General features: G+C 46.0%; 1 protein-coding gene across 8 annotated transcripts in view; it reads right to left on the bottom strand.

The window, feature by feature from the left end:
* RAP1GAP2 (RAP1 GTPase activating protein 2) overlaps nucleotides 1-15,475 on the bottom strand; it is a 194,404-nt gene that overhangs the window by 90,461 nt on the left and 88,468 nt on the right. Inside the window, exon 1 of one of the 8 annotated variants that reach the window (XM_079955556.1) lies at nucleotides 10,814-11,850. The exons of 5 other annotated variants lie outside the window; for them this stretch is intronic. In XM_079955556.1, the coding sequence (XP_079811682.1) occupies nucleotides 10,814-10,920 (107 nt within the window). In that variant the 5' untranslated portion in view covers nucleotides 10,921-11,850. Of the gene's footprint in view, nucleotides 1-10,208; nucleotides 10,624-10,813; nucleotides 11,851-15,475 lie in introns of those variants that run through there. 2 more of the 8 variants (XM_079955554.1, XM_079955557.1) reach the window with 2 other exon arrangements.

Below are 15,475 nucleotides of genomic sequence, written 5' to 3'. Positions count from 1 at the left end.
AGGGCTCCACGGATTGGCTCAGACCAGGCACAAGAGCATTCCGGCTGGGAACAAAGATACACTGCCACATTTTTGTTGTCCTGGGCCATTAACAAATCTAAAGCATGGTGATATTGGGGGAAGAGGGCTTTTGGTCTGACAACTATTTCAAGCTATATTGCCAAGTGTCCAAAGCAGATCAGATTATTATTATTATTTGTGGTGCTAGTGGGAGAGATAATTCTCCCTCCCAAAATGGGTAAGATTCTTCATGTTAGTTTTTCATGGTCATTGAAATTACACAGCATGGAGTTAAAATAAAATAAAAGGTTATTTTGGTCGTGGCAGCCTGTAGGGTGAGAATCTTCTTGCAGCCAACTTGGATTCAGAAACAAGTTCCCATTTCTAAAAATACCAAGTTCTCTTGCTAAGCATTTTCCTTCCTGCCTTGTGGAAATGGGAAGTAAGAATCAGCTAGAAGACCAAAAAGGATTATATATATTTTTTTTAAAAAAAAAAAACCTGGCTCGATGCTTTCTCAAAATAAATTATGCATTTTCGAATTAACAGCTATGCCTCTGTCTATAGACAGTAGCCTTCCCTCCGAGGCGCGATTCACAACTTCAGAAAAGGGAAGTGTAGACCTGCAAGAACCAAGGTGACATTTAACAGAAAACGGGTTGAGCTTTAATTACTTTCCTCCAAATGAAGGATAAATATTGCTCAACGCAACCCAGGGAACTTGACACAGGAACATTGTGGTTTCCGCTATGAACATGCATTTCACGTGGGCATGCAGCGTTGATAGGGAGGGAGGGGATTTGCAGTCTGAGAAGTTTGAAATATGAAATACACACACACACACACACACACACACACACACCAAATTTGGGTCTAGCTTGAAGTAGGATCCATTCTCACTGTCCATCACTGCCTGCCAGAAGCTCTGCCTCTTTCCCAACCAAGAAAACTTTACCCTTGAGGAGGAAGAAATCAGGCCGGTTTGGGCAGATCTGGGCTATGTACAGATCAGGTTGAGACAGCCTTCACTGTGGTGCTTGTAGGTGTAGAAAGACATTGTTATTTAAAAAATGGGACCCTGGAGCAACACAAATTGCAGCTCTGTAAAGGGGAAAAGGCCCAGCACACTTAACTAACTACAGTTCCCAGGATTTTTTGGAGGGAGCTATGACTATTTAAAGTGGTGCAATACTGCTTTAACAGGCCCATGCAAATGAGGCCCTAAGCTACTGAAGGTAATGGGGCCCTTTATATGTCCAGCTTTGTCAACAACAAATTGTTGCTTTTTTGTGTGTTGAATATATGCTATATGGTAATTTATGGACTTAATGGGTATCTAAAGCCATTTGCACATAACAAAATATGTATTTTATCAAAGTAATTGTTGAACTTGTCTTATATTTTGGAAATGTACATCCAGGTTTTTTTCCCTTTAAATTTTTTTGGGGCCCTAAGCTATAGCTTGTTTAGCTTATACGTAAATCCGGCACTGCCTATAGCATAAGATTTTGTGAGCCCCTCCATTAGATCCATGGACCCCTTGCCAAATAATCAACAATACACTTGCAGACAGCTAGAGCTTCGTGTCTGTGCCCCTACGAGACAGATCCACGTTCAACAATGCCCTGCTCAGAGCACCACTGTGCTCATGGTTACTTCAACAGGCAAAGTCTCTCCCTTGTTCCTGCAGAGTGTCACTGGATATTCGCTCAGGATCAACAGTGACATCCTGGGTTGTTATTCAAATTAACAAGCCTCGGTGTGATTGATTGTTCTGGGAAAGAGATCAGTGGGGGAGAGCTTCATCCTGGCTTGGGAGGAAAAGGAAAGCTCGCAGCAATCAATTTGCAGCATTAGATTTTGCTGGGTTGCTAATAAGGCAGCGGTGTTGACCTCCTGGAAGTCAGCATCTGTTGCCAACCTTGCTTGGCTCACTCGCTCGCTCCCTCGCATGGGGTGATGGTCAATTGCAGGTGGAGAACAAAGACTCAAAGATGTCACTTGCAACATCAAGACTACAGGACAGATTTCTAAAAGGTGCTTTTTCACACAGCACCCAGTTAAACTATGGAACTCACTCCTACAGGCAGCAGTGAGGACCACTAATCTGGATCACTTTATAAGAGGATTAGGGAAATTCAGGGAGGACAAAGCTATTGATGGCTACTAACCATGATGGCTATGTTCTACACTGTCAGAGGTAGTATACCTCTGAGTGCCAGTTGCAGATAGGTATAATGCTGTTGTCCTGTCTGCAGGCTTCCCACATGCATCTGGTTGGCCACTGTAAGACCAGGAGGCTGGACATATTGATCTTTGGCTTCAGCCAACAGGTTCTTCATATGTTCTTACATCCTCCAGCCCTTGGTAGAGGAGATGCTAGTTGTGCAAAAGTTGCAAAGTTACGCATTTTATTTTATTTTTATTTTTTTGCTTATGGTTGAAGGGAACATTTTCTCCAGACTCAGAACCCCAGAAGGTCCAGTGCTGAGCTGCAAGGAAGCCTGGGAGATAAATTTGTTTCAGTTCACATTTGAAGGCGGACTTACTTCACACTTTGCAAAATAATACTCAGAGCTAAACACAGCAGCTCTTTGAAATCCATACTGCTCAGAATTTTGCAGGGTGGCCTCCAGCCCAGCAATGCACAAAAACTGTGTATACCTGGGCAACGTTTCCATTGCATTGCATATATTTGTGAAAACAACACACACCAACGCATTATATTAGGAGCGATCTGTTTGCCAAAACGTGTGTATTGGGAGACATTTGCACTAAAATGCTGGTGAATTTCCACAAGAACTTTTTGCAATAAATAAATAAATCACAGAGTGATGTGGAAATCTGGAGAACAGAACTTAAGACGGAGAGACATTCAGAAAAACAACAACTGGCATATCCCTAGTTGCAAGTCTCCACTCTAGGGTCATTTAGGGGAGAAGGGTGAAATATAAATTAGATTTAAAAATTTAAAAATCCTCCCAAAGTACATAGAACAGGGTTGGGGAACCTGTGTTCCTCTAGGTATTTTTTTAGACTACAACTTCCATCAACCATGCTGGCTGTGGCTGACGGGAGTTCAAATCTAATAACGTCTCTATGGCCACAGGTTCCCCATCCTCAACTCAAGCTATTGGTTGGCTCTAAACTGTTGCTGAAGCCATATGTTGCCCTGTATGCAGCCTCGCCTTGCCACCAACCCCAACAGTGAGCTGTCCGTGGTCCTGAACACCTGCAACCTAGCATGTGCCCCTTGCCTTTGCTTGGGCATTGCAGACTGAAGCCTGGTACAGAAGATGACCGCTGTTGCCTCTTTCCTTATATGGCCACTGCTGCCTCCCTCACCAGGCCAGCAGTTGCCACTTTGTTAGAACTGCAGACAGGTGGGCCAAGACAGCTAAGAAAGACACAACAGCAGCTGCTCCCAGGCCAGCCACAGAGGTGGGCATGGAAGGAAAGTGCCCCAAGGTGGCAACCATCCAACAAAAGTTGTTATCTGCGGCCAAGGATCTTGCCTTGTACCAACACAAAAACCATTTGTGCCACAGTAGCTTTCCAAGATTCACATCTACAGGTAACTATGAACTGTTACCAAGAAACTCAGTTCATCTGGAACTCTGCATAAACCCACTTTGAATAATGCGTTCACTGAATTTGCTCTGAACCTCCAAGTAAAATGAGGCCCCCAAGCCTCTCTATTTGGCCCTCAGGACTCTCCTCAGTCCACAGCCCCTCACCAGGGCATACTCCTCACCAACCCTACTTTGAGTACTCTTTGAGTGGCTTCGTCTGGCTGGAATGAGTCCTTAAATTGTGCTAATGTCTCTCGCTTGTGTGGATGGAGGCTGTGTGAATGCATGTAGAAACCAGCCTACTATACAAAGGTCAACACTTCCATCCATTGCTCCACCTACTTTTGTATATGGCACTGCCCACCCCTAGCATAAGCATCCTCCTAAAGGTGGCCCAGATGGGAATGTATCCCATCTCTGTTCTGAGCGATGATCATGGTGCTATTGCAAGGAATCAGAGAAAGCTGCAGCCATTCAAGCCAAGCATTGCCCAACGAGGGGCAACCCTAAGGGTTCCAGCCAGTCTTCCTTTCCATAGTAGCTGTGCTACTCAGTATCTCCCCTGCTATAGCAGCATTGACTTGAGTGCACACCTAATTAGTCTCCGGAATCTTTTTCCATAACCAATGGAAGCGTCCATCCCTATGCCTTTACGCAGATAGTAATTAATTTTCAGGAAATTACAATGGCACATCCTCCAGCAAGCATCTCCCCCTGGTAATTGAATGAAATCTAAATTTACATTTCCTAGGAAACATCTCCACCTTTCCCCACAAAGGACACGTCACCTGGCTGCACGTTCTGGTTGGCCGGGAACCCCTCATGACATCCTTGCCATGCTCCAGCAGGAAAACGGTATTGTGATGCTCGCTGACAGCTCATTACCTGTGCCCTTTGTTGGTCAATGTCCTCTCTGCCCAGCTCTGTCCTGAACGAAATCACCCTTTGTGTTAGAGCGAACACCAGTCAGGAATCTTTCTTCCTTTAATTAGACACGTCTCTGTCTCTGCTTTGTTCGTTCCTTTGAGTAATGTGCTTGCTGGGCTGCTCCCCGCCACCCTATTCCAAGCATGTTCTGACCTCAGAGATGCCTGAAGGAGTCAGACCTCTTCTTCAGCTTAGCTAGATCCTTAACCTTGCCTCCTCTCCCTGCCTTCCTGCTTCTGAGCTGTGTATATTATCTTCTCCAGATTAGACAGGATCTGTCAGGGACTGGGCAGAGGAGGAATGGTGAGGACTGCCTCCCCATCCTGACCCTTCTAGGGAGGAGGAAGAGGAAGACAGTATAGATTTACAACAGGGGTTTGAGGGAGGTCACACCTCAGAGACAGATGAAGGGGAAAGCTGGGAATTCGTGGTAGAGCCAGAACACCCAGCTGATACATTGTCATTAGAAAGCATTCCAGACCCTCCATCTCCCAGAACCCGGCGAGCCTTAAAAGTAGGAGAGCAAAGAGCTCAAAGACAGAGGATGTGTAGAAGCACCCATAGAGGAGATGTTGAGGAAGTGGGAGAGACAGGGGCTGGAGATTCACTTGGGATAACACCATTATCCAAGATGCTGGGTTCTATAGCCTCTCTCTGTAAAGATTGAAATTAAAAAGGACCGTAAGAAACTTTTCCTTGTCTTTATACTTTCCTGGGCAACCAGCCAGGAGCCGCTGATGGCATCCTGACAGGACCCTTGAAGGAAGCACAAGCCAGGGTTACCCTAAAAGGAGGCCTTGGGGTGTTGCTAACTAAGTTTTGCTCAGAGTAGGTGCACCCAAGTTACTCATGTCCATTATTTTCAATGGGTCTCCTCTGAGCAAGACATAGTTGAATACAACCCAGTTCTGATGTTAATAATGGATGGTGTTAAATGCTAGCCTTACACCCATTGATGTTAATGGGCATGACTTAGGTTCACTAACTTCAACAGGTTTAGTCTAAGTAAGGTTTAGCTGAATACAGCCCAGTGGTGATGATAATGATAGGCTATAGCCAACTAAGCTTTACTCAAAGTAGATCCATTGGATGATAGACCCAAGTAAGTCATGCCCATTATTTTCAACTAGCATTTCATGCAACCCTTTTTCTATTTCTGAACCGCTTGTGCCTGGAGAACTTTTTTCGGATGTTCATAGATAACAAGAGACAAGTGCCTTCTTTTCAGACACCTGGGCAGTTTTCCCCATCAAATAATTTGTGCCTGGCCTTTGCCAGTTATCCCAGACCCACAGGGAAACTCAGGAAGCCACTCCTCTTTATTCCCCCTTATTTGGAATGGGCAATTATTAGAATCTTCCTCCTCCTTCCTGCCTCTAACTTTCTCATTTCCCTAAACTCACTACCTCTGATCCCAAACCCATCATTTACATTGGCAAGCATTTCCTCTTGGTGTGTTAAGGCCTCTGCTGCATTTTGCCTGCTTCCCTAGTGCCCACCTTTAATCCACATAACACATAATCCACATAATAATCTCTCTCTCTCTCTCTCTCTCTCTCTCTCTCTCTCTCTCTCTCTCTGCAACAGGAACTGTGAGAGCTTAGGACCCAAGCAATGTGGGTGTTGAGCAGCCTGTGTAATGTACAACAACTATAACCATCTTGCTGTTTTATATTTCTCCACAAGTGCTTCAAGTTGCAAAGCCACTTCTACTTACAGACACCCACACACACGGTGGCCATTGTGACTAGTAGGGCAGAAGGCAGGGAGGTCAACAGTCGGGGGCGCCAGAGCAAGCAACAGGCAGAGCCAAGCAATGCTAGTGTTGTCCCCATCCTCCTCCTCCTCCTCCTCCTCCTCCTCCTCCTCCTCCTCTTCCTCCTCCCTGCTGAGTTCTACAAGAGCAACTTAGGAGGAAGCTGACAGCCAACAGCACCCCCTGGATTGATTAAGGCAAGAATGGACACCCTGGCTGAGGACAGACTGAGGCTGGTGGGTTAGACTGATTCATTGGCTCTGGCTCCATCTGCTGTTTGGACTCCAACTATTGCCTTTTACCTTACCAGACACAATGGGCACAAAGTGCTGCCGCAGATGCACTTAGTCCTCTGCAGCTAATGCATTTTAGTGGAAAGTGATTTCAGGAACAGCCTTCTAGGGTTTCTCGGCCCCAATTGCACCCATATATTTTTTTTAGCCAAATATGTGTTGGCTGATTGTACATTGGTCAAATACTGGTGTCAAAAGCTGCAGAATTCCAGTGGGCAGACTGAAGAAGACAACGGGGAAAGAGAGGCAGAGAGAACTATTCTTCCTGTCCGTTTAGAAATGGTCACCCAATTCTATTAGTTGTCCCTAAGTTCCAGGCAAACAAAAGTAAGCACTTCTTCATGCAAGAGACATAATTAACTTACAGCATTAATTGTCACAAGATGTGCTGCTGAGCACTAGCTTACATGGCTTTTGAAAAGGATTAGACAAGCACATGGGGGGATAACCCTATTGATGCCTATTAGTTCAGATAACTTGAGGGAGGGAATTTCTAAGACATTACCTGGTGGTGACTGAGTGGGGATTTTAACCTCCCTGTCCCTAGTTGAATACTCTAACCACTGTTGAACCTAACTGAACTACTCTAACCAGCTCTCTCTTGGGGAGCAGAACACAATGGTGGCAAGAAAGGCTAAACATATAAATTTTGGTTTCTCACAGTTCCATAGTTTTCCAGTCTGAAGCTCAGTTCACTTTTCCGCATCCACTTGTGAATTATTATTTTTTAAATTTCTTGTGAAAATTCACCAGCATTTTAGTATGAAGTTCTCCGAATATACAATGCTTCTTTGCATGTTTTCCTAATATACACATTTTTTGTATGTTATTTTCACCAACATAACGATTTTCTTGCATCCTTTACCCATGTATATGCATTTTTATACATGGTACCTGTATATGCATTTTTGCAGAGTATATGCATTTTTGCACATAGTGCTGCAAAATTCAGAGGAGTGTGAATTTCAAAGGCTGGCTGTGTCTTGATCCTTGTATTGTTTCAGAAATGTGCAGAATTTGGCAGGTTCCTGTTTACATGCAAACTGAATCACATTTCCCTCCAGCCCTGATAGGAAGTAACTATCCTGGGCATCATTCAATGTTCTAACTTTCACAGAAACTAAAGAGTGGCAGCAACTACTGAGCTACAGATTGTCTAACAAGATAAAGGACCAAGTCATTATGAGTGGTTATTTTTTCCATTCCTAAATTGATCCCTTTAACTGATAATTGATCCTGCGCTTAAGGGAGGGCATATACTTTGGGAAGGGGAGAGCATAAGCCTTTGCTAACAAACTAATCAACCGAAAGGTATCCTTAGGACAACTTCCAATGGAAGACCGAACTTTGTGCAAACCATTGCAGGATGGGCCAAGAAGCCCAGTAGGGACTATGGAGGGAAGGAATTCAATTCAATCTTCATTTAAAAGTGGGCCTATCTAATTAGCATTTCCAAAACAATCTGCAAACTGAAGCACAGCTATCCTTTGAAATTCATACTTCTGCAAATTTTGCAACGTAGATCTCCAGCCAAATAAACTTGGGAAAAAAATACATACATTAGGATACATGGTGCATAAACCAAAGAAAATAATGTTCAAAAATGCATTATTTATTAAAGGAAAATCCTTTGCAAAAATGTAGAGGGAAACTCATCCAAAGATGTCTATATTTGGGGGAAATCGCAGCGACAAAAAATGCTGGTGAATTTTCATGAGGGCATTTCAAAACAAGTTTGCAAACTGATGTGGAAATGTGGGGAATGGAACAAAACTGGAAAAATAAGTAGCTGACAAAAATCGAAATGGAGAGAGTCACCCATCTCTAGCAATCTTACACCTACTTGAGAGTGACTCCCAATGCATTGAGGACTTACTTGGCAGTAAAGTGGAGAGGATCACTTGTAACAAACTTTACTTTGACTTTTGAAGGGAAGATCTGGCTTGGTCAGATGGCATCATAATCACTGTGCCAATCCCAATGGTGCCAGAGATATATTTGTGTTCTTAAGGCAATCTGTTTGCCTTGTTGGGGCATCGCACTGAAACAACATCAACACCCACTTCCTTCCACAAAGGCTTTGGCACAACACCTTAATCTCCATCCCTCTCCTGTAACCAAGTGAATGATGCATTAGCTAAAATAAATGCATACTCCTTTGCGTGGACAGGCGGAGTCCCCAGATCCCGAGTGGTCCCCCCTGTCATGTGGAATAACGACTCTAGACAACGTGCTATGGGATTAAATTGGCCACAACTTTATTAAATTTCAAATGTGGGTAGACCTTGGCTCAGGCATTGGGCGTTCTCCCTCCCTAGTCCCCAGCCGGGGACCTAGGGAGCATCAGGGTTATCCAGTGTGTGTGGGGGGGATGGGCCGGCTCTGGAGAACATATGTTCAAGCAGAGATAGCCGCCCCCATTACGCCGCCGCAGGGGAGAGCAATGACGACCTTTCGGCGTACGGCCAAAGCCTCCCTTCAAAAACCCCTTTAACGGGGAACCCTGGTATCGCCGCCGCAAAGAGGAAGATGGACTAAAGGATTCCGCCCAAGGCCTGATACCGCCAAAGTTGTGACGTTTTGCTACGGGAAAGGCGAAACCTGCCAATGCAGGGAAATTCCTTTCTGGCCCTTTAACAGCGACCTTATCGTAGCAGCGCCCGCATACCTGTGGAGACAGGTTAACCTGCAAAACCTATGAAGAAAAGATAACCTGCAAAAGAAGGCATTAACTGAGGGTGGGTAGGGTGGGAGAAGCTCTGGAGCCAAGTGAGGATTAACAATTAAGATCCACCCTCTATTGTGTGGGCAGGTAATCCCTCCCCCTACCTGGCCTGGTTTCCCTGGCAACGCTTCCCCCAGGTGGGATTGGACAACTCACTGGGGTAGGCGGGGACCTCCAGGTATCCCACCTGAGGGAAGGCAAAGCCTATGCTGATGGGGCCACTCCAGATCCAGGGCTGCACGCGTCCCCGCAAAGGGCGCCCCCCGTTTTAAGTGGGGAGCAGTCATTAACATTTTGACGGCCGCCTCCATTTCCATCTCCCGCCCCCTTCCCTGCCTTGCTTTCCTCATGTCAAATTTCAAATTGTAAGCTTCTTGGGGCAGAGGCCTACCCTCTTGTACTTTGCAAAATGTTGTGCACAGTGGTAGTGCTATATGAAGAATAGGCAACATTGAGGAGTCTCCATGCTTTGATTTTAATCTTGCTTTGTTAAATTCCCACTCAAATCCCACTCAATTATTTGTCTCCGGCTGGAATCCTGCCAAGGGGATAATTGTTTTAATGTACTTTATAATGGTCCAGTCCAGTCTCTCAGTCTCTCCCCCCCCCCATAGAAATAGCTAACCACAGCAACAACAACAACAAACCACGACAATAATTCCCATCTATTCACACACATTGTACTGTGTAGATCCAGACAGTCTTCTTTGCCAGAGAGAAAAGTTAAAAAGAGATAAACCATGCCTGAAAAATCAAAGTGCCTGAAATCAAGTCAAACATTGTTAAGTCCCAAAAATAGAGGGTGGGGGAAGGGGAAATCAAACAAAAACACCCGTCGCCATGGGGAGGAATAAGAAGTGATTGCTACATCCTGAATTGTCACTGATCCACTGTTGATCTCCAACAGGGGAACACAACAAGGTTAACAAACTCACATTTCCTCATCTTTTGAATGCAGGGCATTGCCCGTGTGTAGCTGCAACATCATAGCAGCTTCTGTTCTGCCCCACACACCCCATGTTCCTCCAATCACTCTTGCAAATCAAAATCAATCCAACCACCGCAACGGTCCTAGCTTTTGAGTTTTGCAGGCAAGGAGATGAGCCTCATACACAACTCCTCCAGCTCTTCATCAGCACGACGTCCTGCAGACACCTTGCCAAACTCCATCCCAAGTTGGGCATTCCAACTCTCAGCAGCAGATTAGGGAGAACTTCTCTCCTGCCTCCACAGGGTCTCCCTCGAGTACATCTTTTGTCACCACCGGATCTCCTGCCCCTGTCCGGAGCGGCACGCAGCTCCGATCAGCAGAGCAACCGAGACACAAACGTTCATCATCGCCCACAAGCTGACACATCCCAACAATGGCCACACAAAGCGAGCGCTTAGCGGCTTGGCAGAGCCCTCGATGGAACGCTGCTGTTCCCATGCCAAAGGCTTGCTCCTGCTTCTTGCACTTCTCCTTCCCCCCACCCACCCTCCCTGTGTTCAAAGAGACGGAAACACAACATACAAAAGAGATAGCACATAGAGGAATTACCTTTTCTCTTTATTTTGCTTTCGGGACTTGTGTAACAACCCTATGAGGACAACAGCTGCTCGGATCCCTGCTCGTTTTGCGTGCATCCTACCAGGAGATTGTGACATAGTTAAAGTGACACTTCTGCAGGCAGGTGGTGCTGCCGATGTCGCCAGCCGCTGGCAGGAGACCTGCTTTTAAAAAGTGCACACCTCCCTCCCTCCCTTTCTCACACACAGGCTCATTCCCCCCCCCTCTCCTTTTCTGCTTTTGCTGTGACTGCAGCCGGATAGGTAAGTCCGTTCCCGGAATCAGGTGACTTCTTCCCACTCGGACGACCTTCAAGTCACCTGGAGCCTGCCTGCTCTTTTTTGCTAGCCAAGCCCCTCTTCTGAGCTCTGCTTGCGTGCAGGGGGGTTGCCGAACTGCCAAGCCAGAGGAGCAGAGGTGGCATTCCCAAGTCAATTAAATCGCTTTCAACCATACCCAGCTGCACATGCGGCCGCCGGCTTTCTGCCAATCTGTCACGCCTGCGCTCACAAGCCGTCAGCGTCAGCTCCCGGCTCGGCCCCGAAAGGAGAAGGGAAGTTGAGGGCTCGCTTCAGAGCATTCTTCTGGCTTTGTTTGGTGCTTTGCTATTTTTTGTTTTTGCAATGTTCACTATGGTCGTTTGGAAAAAGCACTCCATCAAGGCAAGCAGGTGCAGAAGTTTAAGAGGGACAGGTTCTTCTTGTCTTTGGGCTGCCAGGAGAAAGATCTACAAGCCGAAATGACAGGACCACTTGCCACCGGGAGACAGACGCGTCTTTGCTCTTTTAACATTGCTCTGCAGAAGATTTTCTCCAAATCCATGTGCATTTTTATACATCCATATAAAAGGGGAAGAGGGTGATGCTTCTGTGATTTGATGTTGCGGAAACGAAAGCTTTCTGTGAGGTGGGTATGATTAATTGCTTGGGCGGGGTTTGTGTGCGTGGTTTGGGGGTGCATTTTTCTCTACAACAAATTGTTTCCCTTGCTTAGGGAAAATGGGTTATTTGGAGGATCATGTTTCGTATTGCAATTGTCAGTGTAACTGCAGCAGCTGCAATGAATAAATGCTTCCAACCCCCAACCTTTACTGGATGTCATTTACTGATTGCTGTTAGAGATTAGAAACATTTTAAGAGTATTAAAATGAAAGGGGCTTGATTTGGAACTGTCTGGCGGCTGCACTGCATGGGAAAGAGATCACTTCATCTGTGCATGCTGGAGGATGAGTGGAAACTGCCTGGATAGCCTGAGATCAGGCGCAGCAAACTTGGAAGTTGAGGGGTGCCTTGTTCCAAAAAGTCTTCGCAGCGATGACCCACGCACACTGAGTTCACAAAATCAGAATGAGAGCAATGAAGATCCAGAAAGCAATGTGGCCTTGCTCTCACTCTCAGTTGACTTTGTGATATCATCAAGTAAATAAAGCTGATTGGCTACAGTGGAGCAATGTCATCACATTAGCCAAGTGATCCCGCGGGGGTCACCCATGTGACAATACACAGGAAGGAAAATATTGGTTCTTTTTCAAACAAGGAGGGGGCACTGAACTAGCATCTGACTGGAGAAGCAATGGTGCAAACAAAGTTAAAGAGGCCGCAAACAGGATCCTGGATCCAATCTCTGACGTTGTCAGGTAGGGATGGAAAAGACAGCTGTCCGAAAATCAGGAGAGATTATACCAGTCAGTGCCCGGGCCGGCCCATACAAGAGACAAGGTGAGGCAACTCTGTCTCTGATGTAGATCTTCCCTGACCCTTTCTTCCCTGGCAAGGAGGAAGAGTGCCATTTGGGGGCCTGCCTCAGGTGCCAAATGTATTGTACTTGGTCAGTGCAGAAATCGCTTAGCCAAGTGGTGCCAATGGCTTGGTCTAAGGCAATCAGTGGAGGCTACTCCATATGGGCACTGCCTCGCTAACCTCTCAAGCCAGCCCTTTATTTGCCTGTCTCCTTAATCACAGACTAAGGAGTGGCCCTGCCTATCAGCACTGTCCTCCTTAGTTTGATGCTTGCAAAACTCAGCAAGGTGGAGGATGAGGACAAAGCCATAGCTACTTGGCTCTGCCTTTCACTGGCTCTGGTGCCACCTACTGTTGGTCTTCCTGCCTTGCACCCTAGCGGTTCCAGCGGTCACCAATCGCTTGCTGGGTGCAGTTCCTGCAAAGCACACAGCATCCCTGCACAGAGACCCCTGACACACTCCAACCCAAGAGCCTGTTCATTTTTGCTGCTACAGAGAAGGGTAGGCTGTAGTACACGATGAGCTGCAGGCTACATACAGGAATGAATGTTGCCAGGGACAGAAACTATACAGCACATCTTGCTTCCATCCCCCTCTCCCGGCGCCAAACAAAATGCTTCCCACACTTCCTGTTCGGTGCTAAAACACAGAATCGGGAACGTGGGCTGCAACCTTCTGGCCCATGTTGCTTTTGAGGATCAAGGTAAAATCACAGACATTTGAAGAACCAGAAGGAACATTTCTCCCCTGCTCATGACTGGCGAATCTATAGTGATCTTATTGATCACATTGCTGGTTTGAGAGGTCAATGTGTGTGTAGATTTATATTGCGTTATGACGCTGCATTAATTTTTTAAAAATCCTGTATCAGCTTTTTTTATGGTGTGTATTTTATTAATATTATTATTTATTGAATTTATATATTGCCCTATACCTGGGGGTCTCGGGGCAGTATTGTGCATGCTATTATAATAATATTATAATATTATTCATATTATTATTATTGTGATGCAATGGGGGAGAAGTGATCGTTGGTATTGAGTTCATCAGGGGTAGGGGAAACCTTTTTCATCCTGAGGGCCATATTCTGATCTAGGCAAGCTTCCAAGGGCCACATCCCAGTATTGGGTGGGGCCAGGGGCTAAAGCGGTTGGAGCAGCAAATTTTAAAGCCATCCAAGTTAGCCATCACTGCCTCTTGTGGGAGTGAGTTCCGTAGTTTAACTGCACACATTTCCATTAGTGTTCTGGTTTGCATATTGGATAACTGTGTTTCGCTTCACATATTGGTTCAAGAAGTGCAAGTTAGGTGGTTTCTCACCCAAATTCAACTTCTCTCACATTCTTAGGAGGGCTTCTTGAGAGCCCTCAGCTGTGACACAATTTGACTTTCAAGATTTAGTTGCCATGGAGATCAAACATGCCCAGACGCCACCAACACCCTAATCATTTCACCCATCCACTTACCCAGACAAGCCAGTGAGACAAACATTAACCCCACAATGTCTGGGTTATGAAATTTAGGTGCTTAAAGAAAGCAGGGGGGGAGGGCAGCAATACACACAGAAACAAGGTGTGAAACTTCTCCCTGATTCACACGTGTGTGAATATCTGGCTAAAGGTGGCTTAGAGTGCTGATTGACAGGCACTGGAAAAAAGACACCCACTGCCATCGTCTTGCTGTGTTGGATCTGCCAGAGGTTCAGGATTCCTCAAGAGGCGATTAGGGGTGAGGGGGAAACGAGATTCAGTTCGTATGTAGAGGCAAACCTACCAAATTCACAAAAGAACACATGGACCTTAGTCTGGAGAAGAGGAGACTGAGAGGAGATACGCTAGCCACCTTCCAGTATCTCAAAGGCTTTCACATGGAAGATGGAGGAAGCTTGGTTTTTTTTTTCCTGCTCGGGATAGTAGGATTCGAACCCATGGCTTCAACTTACAAGAAAGGAGATTCTGACTAACATCAGGAAGAACTTTCTGAGAGCAAGAGCTGCTCGACAGTGGAACCATCTCCCTCAGAAGGTTGTGGACTCTCCTTCCTTGGAGGTTTTTAAGCAGAGGTTGGGTGGTCATCTGTCATGGATGCTTTAGCTGAGATTCCAGCATTGCAAGGGGGTTGGGCTAGATGACCCTTGAGGTCTCTTCCAAGCCTATTATTCTATGAACCAAAGCACAGCTACCCTCTGAAATCCACACGTCTCTAAATTCTGCTCCCTAGCCAAGTAAAGCTTACATAAATGTGCCCAGGAAGAGTGCTAGTGTTCTTGGGTCCTGCTTGTGTGCTTCCTAACAAGCATGTGGCTAGCTATTGTGAGAACAGGATGCTGGAGGAAATGGGCCATTGGCCAGATCCTGCAGCCAGTATCTTCTGATGTTTGCTCTCTCTGCTCCGCTCATTCATTCCTGGGCAGCTTACAGCTGTGGTCCTGGGCTACCTCGTGTTAATCATTTACAAGAAACAGAGTGCTGTCTAGCAAAGTCCACAATCTGTTTTAGATAGCAAGCACAACATAAAAAAAAAGAACAAAATCTGGATAACTGAGAGGTACAAGTCCCTGATCACTGGGGGTGGGGTGGGGGTGTTAAAGGGGCACACAATTAGGCCTGATGGGCAACAAAAGGATGACTTTCACTGCTCGCTTCTGTCGGATACAGTGGTACCTCGGGTTAAGTACTTAATTCGTCCTGGAGGTCCGTTCTTAACCTGAAACTGTTCTTAACCTGAAGCACCACTTTAGCTAATGGGGCCTCCTGCTGCCGCCGTGCCGCCGGAGCCCGATTTCTGTTCTTATCCTGAAGCAAAGTTCTTAACCTGAAGCACTATTTCTGGGTTAGCGGAGTGTGTAACCTGAAGTGTATGTAACCTGAAGCGTATGTAACCCGAGGTACCACTGTACATCCAACCAACTG

Source organism: Podarcis cretensis (genome assembly GCF_951804945.1).
Source record: "Podarcis cretensis genome assembly, chromosome: 15".
Classification (NCBI taxonomy): domain Eukaryota; kingdom Metazoa; phylum Chordata; class Lepidosauria; order Squamata; family Lacertidae; genus Podarcis; species Podarcis cretensis.
Note: the sequence above shows the minus strand (reverse complement) of the source record. Positions and strands in the feature narration are given on the sequence as shown.